General features: G+C 47.2%; 1 protein-coding gene across 4 annotated transcripts in view; it reads right to left on the bottom strand.

Annotated features, from left to right (window-relative positions):
• HDAC7 (histone deacetylase 7) overlaps positions 1-12,420 on the bottom strand; it is a 194,037-nt gene that overhangs the window by 1,532 nt on the left and 180,085 nt on the right. For all 4 annotated transcript variants that reach the window (XM_060272130.1, XM_060272131.1, XM_060272132.1 and 1 more), the window contains 5 exons: positions 11,568-11,665; positions 6,594-6,712; positions 5,294-5,427; positions 1,395-1,479; positions 802-934 (listed from right to left, as the gene is read on the bottom strand). In XM_060272130.1, the coding sequence (XP_060128113.1) occupies positions 802-934; positions 1,395-1,479; positions 5,294-5,427; positions 6,594-6,712; positions 11,568-11,665 (569 nt within the window). The remainder of the gene's footprint in view (positions 1-801; positions 935-1,394; positions 1,480-5,293; positions 5,428-6,593; positions 6,713-11,567; positions 11,666-12,420) is intronic.

Genomic DNA, 12,420 nt, shown 5'->3' with positions numbered 1-12,420 from the left:
AATCTGTTAGGATAATACTTCATTGAGATTGTGCAGGTCACCTGGCAACCATCATATGCGCCTTTGTAACCTCAAGGATTGACTGCCGCAACACACACTTTATGGGACAGTTCTTGAAGACTGTTTAGAAGGTGCAGAATGCAGCAAAACCAGACCTCCTGGTTGGGGTGGGAAAGCATATATCATCTGTGCTGCATAATTTGTGAACACCTGATGGTCAACGCACAACCTGAACTAGGAGTAAATTCAAGTCCAGCCCCAAATATGGAGTGTCAAAAGATAAGCATATCCTTGTCTGTTTCTTGTTGGAGGTATGGAATAAAGTTACCATGAACTTGGGTTATTCACTGGATGTGAGGCCACCCAGTGGGTTCATGGAGAAGTGTGCACATGAACCCAAGTTTCCCAGATTTAAATCAAATGTTCTCATCTAATATACCACCCTGGCTCTTTCTAAAAGTGGTGGCTGTCTCTTCAAAGTGTGAGCCTCCACTGAAACAGATGCTGCAATCCTCACTGGATGGCCGTTTTGAAATGTTTCCTCCTGCAAGCAGATGCATTTCAGCTGTTCCTAAATAAAAAATAAAAAAAATGGAATTCCCAGTGTGCCCCAGAAGGGGACATGAGCTCCAGTAGGATTTGCATCTGGGAAATTTTCCTTTTCCCTTCTTTCAAGTGCTTATCTTTTGAAATAAATGTTGTAGCGGCCATATTTATAGCTGTGCGTGTGCACAGTTTGCTTGCAAAACTGACTTTCACCCATGAAACCGCTTTCATAGTCCAAGGAGGCATTGCACTCACCTTTTCTCTGCCATTACTGAAAGTGAGGCCAGTGCTGTCACCGTCTCCACCTCTTCTGTGTCGTGGTGTTGCGCTTCCAGGAATGAATAGGCCACAGTGGGGGCAAAGCGCCGCACAGAGCTCCAGTACTGGCCTGAAACAGAAGAGGCAGGATCAGTGCCTGGCTTGTCCCCAGGGGCCAGTACTCAGTTAGGCACCGAAAATGGTGCACAGGAGCTTCTTTGAGGGTCAGAACCTGTTAACCCAACTCCACAACCTCAGGATGCTGCTCCCAGCTGAGTTGTAATGGCAGCCTATGGTAACTCAGGGCAAAACGAGACGTAACGGTAAATACACCTTTGCATTTCATGTGCAGGTTTTTAAACAACAAGCTGCATCCGTTGGTGTGTTGCAATGGCACCAGAACAGGTGTGGAAAGGGAATTAAACCTTTACCCTCTCCTGTTGTGGTCTTGAGGAAAAGGAAAACAAAGCCTTTCCTATTGAGCTCTGAGATACCAAGGAAAAGGCGAATGACAGAACTAGCTGCTGTCCATCCTTCCCGCATACCTGCCAGCCTGCTGTGCTGGAAGGAAGGGCCTTCACCCTACTTACTTTGTACCCGGATCACAGCCTCCAGGGAGCGCACCGCGTTGCCGCTGGGCTTCTGCTGCAGGGTTTCCTCGGGGAGAGGCTCCAGCTGTGGGAACAAAACAGGATGGGATGTGACTGTCATTCTCAGACTGAGCTATGGTTTGCACATAAGCAGGACCTCACAGTGAGCTTTATCCACATGCCCAACTGCATGGAGATTGACTTGGGGCTTATCCACAACTCTATTTGCCCCACCATTTCCCCCTGGGAAAACTCACAGTCTAGTGATGAATCAGAAGACATGACAATTGGGTTTTCTGTGGAGTGCCAATCATTCCAATTTAGCACTAAAGAGGGGTTTTCTGGGGGGAAAGCAGATGGGCAAAGGCAAAATCGCTTGGACCCGTGCCTAGGAAATGTGGGACAATTGAAAGTGTGGAGGAACCCTCAGAGAAGAAAAAAAAGGATGCTTGCAGGCAACTGTTTTACCAAAATTGTTTTAGCCATACAGAGCAAAGGGGGTTTCAGCCTGAAGGCAACATTCCCCCGTAGAAGGTGTAGAAAATAATCCTGCTTGTTCAAACTGTGTTTTAATGAGTATGGTACAAGGTGGTCTGCCATTTGTATTGTAAAGTGTTTGATGGGGGAAGTTGGGACGTGCTCAGGAGGGCCAAGATGACCAAGGGTCTGGAAACCAAGCCTTATGAGGAATGGTTGAAGGAGCTGTTTAGCCTGGAAAAGGAGAGATTGAGAGGTGGTATGATAGCCCTCTTTTAATAACTCAAGGGCTGTCACATGGAAGATGGAGTAAACTTGTTTTCTGCTGTTCCAGAGGATTCAATGGATTCAATGGATTCAAGTTACAAGAAAGGAGATTCCGACTAAACATCAGGAAGAACTTTGTGATGGTAAAAGCTGTTTGACAGTGGAACTGACTCCTTTGGGAGGTGGTTGGCTCTCCTCCCTTGGAGGTTTTTAAGCAGAGATTGGACAGCCACCTGTCATGGATGCTTTAGCCGAGATTCCTGCATTGCAGAGGGTTGGACTAGATGACCCTTCACACTCTACAATTCTATGGTTCTGTCTGGTCAGGTGGAAGTCGGAAGGGGTGGAGGTGCATATCTCAGTAGCAAAAGAGGGGTGTTCTGGTTGGTGGCTACAGGCTTAGAATTTTCATTTGGACTTTGTGATTGGCTGGTGCTGGGCTAGAGGGACCACAAGAAGGGTATAAATGGCCAGGTGCTATTGAGTTGGGGCCAATCCATTTCTGTGGGTTGAAGGCTGGGTCCATGTTGGTCTATGCTAGACTTGAGAGGAAGGCTTGGTGGCAAGACTTTCTTGGGTGACCAGATCACTTGCCTCAGGCTGAAGAGACAAAGGGAGGACCTGTCTGCAGCCCTGAGGGAGAGCAAAGAGGCAGTTGAAATGTGGCCCTCTGGTGCCTGGTAGCAAAGTCAGAGGAAGACTCCAGGGCAGGGCAGGCTGCAGTAAAGACCAGGGCAATCGGGCAACAGAGTTCCTCAGAGCTGTCTTGGTGCATGGACCCATCCAGTTGGGCAAAACCACCCAAGCAAGTACAGATCAGCTCCTCTGAGGGCTGGGGGGAGTACCAAAGGCAAGAGCCTGTGGTTTCCTATCCCTGATACATTATAAGGCAGTGTTTCCCAGTCTTGGGTCCCCAGCTGTTGCTGGACTATAACTCCTATAGTCCTTGACCATTGGTCCTGCAACATTTTATGGTGTTTTCAAAAAAAGAAAAGAAAACACAAATGAAGAATTGATAGTCAACCTATTGATCAGGTAGCAACCTTTAAATATCTGGGAATATTTTTTCAGGAAAGGGGCTCATGGCATCATCAGATGAAAAACGCCATTGCCAACGCAGGAAGGACTACTAAAGCCCTTACAAGATTTTTTTATGGGAAAGGGGGTCAATATGTTCCAGCAGCCTCCCAAGTTTCTGCTACAAAAATACTCCCGCAACTCACTTATGGATCCCAGGTCTGCCGTTTTAAAAATTTCGCGCCGGTGGAGGCATTTCAAACCAAATTCTACCGCTGTCTATTGGGGATCCCCCCCCCTGTATATCTAATATAGCCGTCCGCTTAGAAGTTGGACAACTACCCGTTAACGCGCGGCTGTGGATTTTAAAGATACACTACTGGTTAAAACTTATCTTTTTCCCGGCTGGGTTGGCACCTTTAACATTGTTAGACACCTATCATTCTAACTGGAAAGTTTCCCTGTTCAAAAAGATAAGAAGCTTAGGATTTTCTCCGCAGATCTTGATAGCGGCAGGATATGAGAGAGCCAGAAGTCAAATGCTCCAACGTATTAGGGACGTGGAGCTGCAGTGTCATATGGGCAAAATGGACAAACATGCCACAATAAGAGATTTGGGGAGAGGGTTCTCACCCACAAATTACCTGGCAAAACTGCAAATACCCAAGTATAGACATTCCTTTACCTTGGCCAGATTTAATGTGTTGCCCTCCACCCTGTTGCTAGGCAGGGATGAGGGTAAACCATATGAGTCACGTGTTTGCCCATGTGGCTCATCGGAAGTGGAAACAAATTTGCATGTATTGCTGCACTGCAGTTTCTACGAGGATCTACGCCTGACCTTTATCACCCCAGCCTTACAAAAGCTTAAAAATGAACCAGAATCCCAACGTCTGAGAGCCATGGTAGAAGACAAGGTCCCTGAAATTACGATCAATGTTGCCAAATTCTGTGTATTAGACGCAGGAAACAAGAGCTTTCCAATGTCAATACGCTGGCGAATGTGAATATTTAATTTTATTTATGTCCTTTAACTTTAAACTGTTGTTAAGGCCTAATTTGTATTGAAATTGTCCTCTGTTTATTTCTGTGTTATCCTTTGTTGAATAGTTGTATGAGTCGATTTGGTCTGTGACCGTTTAATAAAATTTGATTTGGTCCTGCAACATTCTGTGGTTTGCCTCAGGTGCCAAAATGTCTTGGGCCGGCCCTGGCTGGAAGAAATAAATTTGTGGAGTGACCACATCTGAGTGGTGATATCACCTGTTTGGCTTACAGAAGGTCTCAGGTTTGATCCCTGGCACTGCCAGTTTTGATGTATCTATTTTAGATTGTGAGCCTCGTGAGATTGCATTCTATTACACCTGGGTTTTTTTGTAAAGTGCAATACAGTCGTGGATGTGGGTGGAGCTGTGGGTTAAACCACAGAGCCTAGGGCTTGCCGATCAGAAGGTCGGCTGTTCGAATCCCTGCGATGGGGTGAGCTCCCGTTGCTCCGTCCCTGCTCCTGCCAACCTAGCAGTTTGAAAGCACATCAAAGTGCAAGTAGATAAATAGGTACCGCTCTGGCGGGAAAGTGAATTGCATTTTCGTGCGTTGCTCTGGTTCATAAGAAGTGGCTTAGTCATGCTGGCCACATGACCCGGAAGCTGTATGCTGGCTCCCTTGGCCAGTAAAGCGAGATGAGCACCGCAACCCCAGAGTCGTCCATGACTGGACTTAACGGTCAGGGGTCCCTTTACCTTTTATGCACAGTCAACGGCAATTTTGCATGGGGGTTCATTCCTGGCCCCTGTGCATGTCCTGCTTCACCCCTGTACTGCCCATTTCATGAGGTGTTGAGTGACAATTTGGGTCTATTCTGGGTTTGGTGCTGTGTACGCACACATCATGGCAATAATCAGTTGTAGCCTGTACATAGATGGCAGTTACCAGTGCTGTGTGTGTGGGGGGGGGGAGGTGCTGGTACTCACCATGAAGATGTTATAATAAGTGCCACACTTTTAGCATTTGGGGGAAAAATGGTGCTGGTCTTGCATACCTTTGAGTATCCCCAGTAAGCACCGACAGTTACCTAAATATATCATTCTAATCCCCGGAAGCTGTCCTTGATTCTGCTAAGGGTAGGCTCCACTCACCTCATTGCCCAGCAGGACAGACACACAGGCCTCTGAGGCATCGCAGATGGCAGTCAGATCATGGCCCCCTTCCAGGGCCAGAACAAGAGCACCTCCAGCCACACTCATCAGCTGCCGGGTCATGTAGCCAAAACCTGGAGGGAAGCCAAAGGAAATAAGACTTTATGGCCCTCGCAGACAGAGCACCCTCCCTGTGCATGGAATATATCCCACGCTGTCCTCTTGAACACACCCAGACATTCCACACCTCTCTCTCCCTTTCTGCCCCCCCTCCGGCACCCCACTTTCTCAGAACTTCCTTCCCAGTTATAAAGTGGATGTGGCTGATTCATAAGGCAAGCTCTGCAATGCCTCCTTCCCTAAGCAGGAGTGACATCTGTAGTCAGACCAGGCTGACGTGGGCATAATGATCAATGGGTCACCTGAGTGCACTAAATCTGTCTTCTTTGGCAATCACTCGTAGCTGAGTAAGATTGTCTTCCATAAACACGGTTTTAACAATGGGTCCGTAATTGACTGTGGAGGCCAATTCTGGATCCACCTGTCCTTCCCCAGTGGGGACATTGGTTTCTGGGCGGGAGTTGATCACGGTGTGGATTTTCTAAGTGTGCCTTCCTCCTAGCACGTTTCTCCCTTGTGTCCTGAGTTCAAGTGTCTTCAAAGCCCATGATACCTTTGGTAAAGGCTGTTCTCCAACTGGAGCGCTCGCAGGCCAGTGTTTCCCAGTTGTCAGTGTTTATACTACATTTTTTTAGATTTGCCTTGAGACAGTCTTTAAACCTCTTTTGTTGACCACCAGCATTACGTTTTCCATTTTTAAGTTCGGAATTGAGTAGTTGCTTTGGAAGACGTACTAAATCTGTATGTGGCACCCTGCCAGCAAGTAATCTTATTGAAGTTTTTGAGTGGAGTGCTAACCAGACATTGATGCCCCCACCTCTAAACACTGGATATAACTGAATCAATGGATTCATTTTCTGGCCATATTCAGGACAAACTGGTTGGGAACCCAGATTCCATTACAGACCCTGAGGTCCTGATCCTGTAAATAGTGCTTTTCCTGCTTAGCTACCCTGCTTAGCTACCAAGGGCTGGTGAGGACAACACCCTGTTCATGGTGTGAAGGCCATAGTGGGCTTTGAGGCCCTGGTCTTTGATTGTGACATCATTACCATGGGCTAGGTGAGGATGCCATCATTTGTGACCAAACCTGGACCCCCAATCAGACTTAGGTGATGGAGGCAGATTTCTAATTATCTGGAAAGAAGGCTGAGTTTTTCAGTCTGTCAGCATGCCTTACATTTGGCTGAGACCTTGTAGCCTCCCAGTGGGGGCGGATGGCCGTCAGCTGCATCAAAGCCTGCAGACACCAGCACCACATCCGGAGAGAACTCATGGGCTATCGGCATCACAACGGTCCTGCAGAGGAGGGAAAACAACAACAGTCTAGGTTGGCTAGCATCACTGTCACTGGGCTAGCACACTCAATGCTCCCAGCACACTCTAGCTGTAAGGATGATGCAGAATTCTGCATCAAACCCCTACCAAAAATTCTGCAATGGAAATTCATGGCCTGCTTTCAGTGTGTAAGGCACAGAACTGTGTGCACTTTTAAGATGCACTATACTTCTGCTTCCAGACAATCCATATTGCTTTCTTTCTTTCTTTCTCTCTGCAATAATTCATTCTGATTTTTGCAAGTCACGTGGAAGAATAAGAACCTACACATGGCATGGCCTGAAGGCACCTGATCATTCAGCCACCTTGCTGAAGTTAAGAGGGTCTGGGTCTGGGCCCTGACTAAGTGGGGAATCACCTGGGAACCCCATGAATGCAATCCTCAATCCTATTATGGATGGAAAGTGGACTATAAATACAGCAAACCATAGAACACAAGGCACAGACACACAACCTTCTATGAAATCTTAAGACCAATCAACAGAAGACAATGGGCCATATAGAATTTTTACCCCAAGGTGCTGCTTTATAAAGTAATTATGGAAGGGTCCATAGCTGCCAAGTTTTCCCTTTTCTTGCGAGGAAGCCTATTCAGCATAAGGGAAAATCCCTTAAAAAAAGGGATAACTTGGCAGCTATGTGGAAGGGTCATAGCTCAGTAACAGAATGCCTGCTTCTTTTTAGACAAAATGAAACAGGAGGGTTTTGTTTTTCTTTCAGAATTTGAGCAATACAGTTGAAGTACCAGACAAACCAAAAATAAAAGGGAAAGTTGAAACAGGAAAAGGGGACATGTATTGAGGTGTTTTCACCATATAACCGTTAAACGTAATACAGTATACTGCACTGCTGACTATGATGGACAAGAAAAAGCTGACCAAATATTGACAGAGCACCTCCAGGAAGGCCCTTGAAAATCTGACACAAATAAATGTGCATTTCTGTCCTAAATCTTTTCCTGAAGCATTTCTTCCATGGCTAATCAACCTTTCCCCCCCTCTTTCTTTCCTTAAAGCAGGAGAGGGCAGGAACATTTAGGCAGAAAAATGTCTGGAGGGGAGAGGTTGAGATACACTCTCTGACCTAGCATAGGTCTTTCAAAGGAGACTGTAGCTGCATCTCCTAAACAAGCAAGCAGTCCAAAGCACTCACCCCAAACCAGAACACCCACCAAAACTGAATAAATGAACAGGACTCTTGAGGATTTTTATTTTCTGAATGTGGTTCAGCAACATGGATGGCTTGGCCAATGTTCAGCACCCTCTCTTGCATCAGAGGCATTGGCAGCCATTGTTTGTGCATTTTCCAAAGCTCACTTTAGCAACTTAAGGGCTAGAACTTCTCTTTCTCCAGCTGTGCCCAGTTCTGTCTCCTACTTTTTGCTACCTTTTGTGAGTTTCTGTGGTATGACATGGTCCTGGTGGCCTATGGCTTCTTTCTCCCTGCTCCTCTTCTCTTTCAGTGCTTCTCAAATGTTTTGAGCTCAGCCTCCCACCCTTCGCCTTGACACTCTGCTAGAGGCGAGCTGTTTCTCAGCCCTGTGTTGCCAGACTTGTTTTCTGGGACCACTTCTAAACCCTTGCCAGTTGCCTCGGGATGAAAGCAACCCAGAGCCCTTGTTTGCATCAGGAGGCTGTTCTGTAGTGCTGCCTGTGAAAAGACGAGAGCTCATGGGCTTGGACCCGTTCCCAGCAACGCCAAGGGTAAGTTGGCTCAGGCTTGAGTTCCTTTTTAGATGCTCTGTGGTGCAAGCTTTTCCCAGCTCTCATACAGAAAGTTCAGCAGGCCTGCAATCTTGCCCACTGGGATGAAATCCCAGCCTTCTCCAAAGGCCCATCCATCAGCTGGGTCATGCTTGCCAAGCAACTCAAAAGAGGCACGATATCCATAGGGCCTGGGAGCTGCATTTCTGTATACAGGGAGGGTGGGGGGAAACTATTTATAGAGCCCTTTTAAGTGCAATCAAAGCACATATGCTGGGCAGCTGTGGGAGGGCGGCCTTTTTCCAAAGCCCAAGCTTGGCACGTATTGGGTTTGTGATTCCAAACTGGGGTTGTGCCAAGCAATTTCAGCCTCATTCATGGGGACGGAGTCCTGGGAGTGCAGGCTCTGTCCATGTGGATAAGAAGAGGCTTGAGGACCCCTTGTCCCTCTCTCTGTGTGTAGCCACTGGGGAGCAACTCCTTCTCACCCTGAGAAGGTAAAGGTAAAGGGGCCCCTGACCATCAGGTCCAGTCGTGTCCGACTCTGGGGTTGCGGCGCTCATCTCGCTCTATAGGCCGAGGGAGCCGCTGTTTGTCTGCAGACAGCTTCCGGGTCATGTGGCCAGCATGACAAAGCTGCTTCTGGCGAACCAGAGCAGCTCACGGAAACGCCGTTTACCTTCCCGCCGGAGTGGTCCCTATTTATCTACTTGCACTTTTGATGTGCTTTTGAACTGCTAGGTGGGCAGGAGCTGGAACCGAGCAACGGGAGCTCACCCTGTTGCAGGGATTCGAACCGCCGACCTTCTGATCAGCAAGCCCTAGATTCTGTGGTTTAACCCACAGTGCCACCTGGGTCCTAACTGACAGCTAGTGGAGAGTAGCAGCTAAAGGCAAAACCACACGTGACATTAATCACACAATTGGGTGAATGTTTTTGACATGGGATGATGGGAGTTGTAGTCCAGCAACATCTGGAGAGCCACAGGCTAGCATCAGCTGCAGCAAAGCAAATGCCACAGAGCAAATGTGATAACTTTGGGTCTTGGCTTAAGGATTCCAGATGGTTTGCTAGGGGGCAGCCAAGGATGGGGGCCAGGGCCTGAGGAGTGTGTGTTGGGGGAAGTGCTGGAGCTGTCGGCAGAGGTGTGCGTGCAACTTTTGACAATCCAGGAACGAGAAATTTACAGCCTGGTCCTAGGTTTAATCATGTTTGCTTGGAAGTAAGTCCCACTGGATTCCATGAGAGTCGCTTCCAAGTATGTACACTCAAATACTGCAGCCTTAAGGCTTCCTTTCCTGACTCTGAAGTTCTCCCCGCCCACCAACCCCAACTCCCACCCCTCATGATGAAAATAAAAATAAAACCAGGCAACTCTGCATTCCTTCAGATAATATAAAACCAGTAACCATATTCAAACAGTTCATCTTGCCATGTTGTAAAGTCAAAAGGGCAGACTGAAGCTTTCATTCTACTAAGTTTCTCAGGTAAGATTGAGGTATCTCTTTCTTAGCTAGGTAGCGAAGAAGCTGAGACTGTGCAGAATCTTAAACTGAAGATTTTTAACAGCTGAGCTGAGGTTTTGCAAGGATCAGCTCAGGCTCTGCAGAGTGCTTTTACCCAGTAATTTAGAATGTGCTACTCTCTTGTGCCTGTTCCCTCATTCTTCTGTTTCTCCCACCCCACTTAGATTGTAAGCTCGGAACAGAAGTCTACCTTCGGAGACTCACCATGTGGCAATCCAAAGGAGGGTCTTCTTGGCAGTGGCACCTCAAATATGGAATTCCCAACCTTCTGAAATAGGGCCTCTGGCAACCCTGATCAGTTTTGGATGCCAGGTAAAGACATATGTTTCCGATCAGGCATTTAATGGGTACTAATGCCTGAGGTCACTTCCAGACAACCTATCTGTAGAGCATTCATCCTGACTTGTTTGCAGGGAGGTTATATGGTGCTTTGTCGAACAATAGTTATCCTGCACTTTCCAGTGTTTCCCCCGCAATCACATTCCTTACCAAAAAAGGTCCATTTGGGGGTTGGTAGTGGGTTTGATTGCCAAATCCACTTCAAATGTGCAGCCTGAATTTGCCAGTACGCAACTGAATCCCACTTGCAAAATAGTGACAACCTAGAAGTGGCCTGAATCTGTTGTCATTATGCTTTAGTATCCTAGTTGTAGAGCATAGCTGCCAAGTCTCCCGTTTTTTGCGGGAAACCCCCGTATTTTAAACGGTTTCCCACTGGCAGCCCAGATTGGAAAAAATCCCGTAAATTCCCCAGATTTCCTACTTGCCAGGGAGGCTCCATTTTGGGTCCTGGCGCCGCCTGATTTCCGGTGCCCATACATGGGTAGCGCGGCACCGGAAGTCGCTTCTACGCATGTCCGGACATGCGTAGAAGCGACTTCCGGTGCTGCTCCGCCCATGCCTGGGCACCGGAAATCGGGTAGAGTGGCACTGGAAGTTGCTTCTACGTATGTCTGGACATGTGTAGAAGTGACTTCCGGTGCCGTGCTACCCATGTATGGGCACCGGAAATCGGGCGGCGCCGGCACCAGAAGTTGCTTCTACACATGTCCAGACATGTGTAGAAGTGACTTCCGGTGCTGCGCCGCTGCTGATCCCGCATTTTTCAGCAGGAGACTTGGCAGCTATGTTGTACAGCAACACTCGTATGTGTGCATTGGTTAATATCTCTCTTTGTGATGAAGGGTGGGGAACAAATATTTTAAATAAATGAAGAACAATGTTTCATTAAGCCACCAGTAGTGAATAAACAAATACTGTAAACTCAAACATAAATGGTATAAAAAGTTACAGGATTTCAGCAGAAAGCTAACGGGCATGCACAGATAGGAAATGAAACAGTATGTCCACCCCAAAGCTTTTGTAGGCACAAGCGTTATTGAAGTGTGATCACATATAACCACCCTGATAATATCATGAACACAAATCATCATATATGCACAATAAAAAAGGATGTCTGGAGGGACCCTGAATCCTCCACTTGTTCTGAATGCAACTGGAAGGTTAATACAAGAAGACTCTACTGGCATTAAAGCTGTGGGGGCCCACAAGCTAAACAGGAAGTGTGGCATGAAGGGGAGGCCTACCGGAAAGCAGCTAAGTACTCGGGGTCCCCCATGGGTGGGTCGAGGCCACCTGTCCAGGCAACGTTGACGGTGAAGCCCTCTCCAGGACCAGAGCCCACCTAAAAGAGAAAACAACACAGAGGCTCCTTAGGCAGTGTGTTCTTCTGGCCCACCCTCAGCCATACAAAGGGAGCTTTTATATAAAATAGAATCAGGGAGGAGTCAGACTTCAACCTCCCCCCCCTCCGACCCCCCTGCATTCAGCTGTGATGAGAGAAGCATGAGAAATTGAATGCTCCATGGTGGCCACACTGGGTTTCTTGATGTACTAGATAACATGCCCAGAAGATACACTCTCATCAACACTGGGTATCTATGGAATGCTTACAATAGCAGGAAAAACAGCAGCACAAACGATGTAACTTGGAGATGTGTCCTTAAATCAGTTTTTAAATATACTTTGCTTCTGTGTGATCATATCACAGTGGCTTGCAAGATGGAGGTCCAAATGTAAACTTTTAAAAATGTTCATTAAAGTACAAAGCAAATCCACAACTTCTCAGGACAGGAGAACCCAGGTGCTGTGTTTTCCTTTGGGAAGGAAAGGGACTGATGACGAACCACAGACAGCTTCTCCAATCTGGGGCGAGGGTGTCTTTATAAGTTGTTGGACTTCCAACTCCCATCAGCCCCCAGCTAGCACAGTCAATGGTCAGGGGTGATGGGAACTGTAGTCCAGCAATGTCTAGAGGAAAAATATTGCGGATAAGCAAGATGTTTTTGTAGCATTTTCCTACTTCAAATTAAAATTGGCTCTTTTCTGTGCTGCTTGATGAATGGGGACACAAAGGTATTTTAAGACTCACTAGAGAAA

The sequence above is a fragment of the Zootoca vivipara genome, chromosome 2 (genome assembly GCF_963506605.1).
Source record: "Zootoca vivipara chromosome 2, rZooViv1.1, whole genome shotgun sequence".
Taxonomy (NCBI): domain Eukaryota; kingdom Metazoa; phylum Chordata; class Lepidosauria; order Squamata; family Lacertidae; genus Zootoca; species Zootoca vivipara.
The sequence above is the reverse complement of the archived record's forward strand: the minus strand, read 5'-3'. Positions and strand labels throughout refer to the sequence as shown.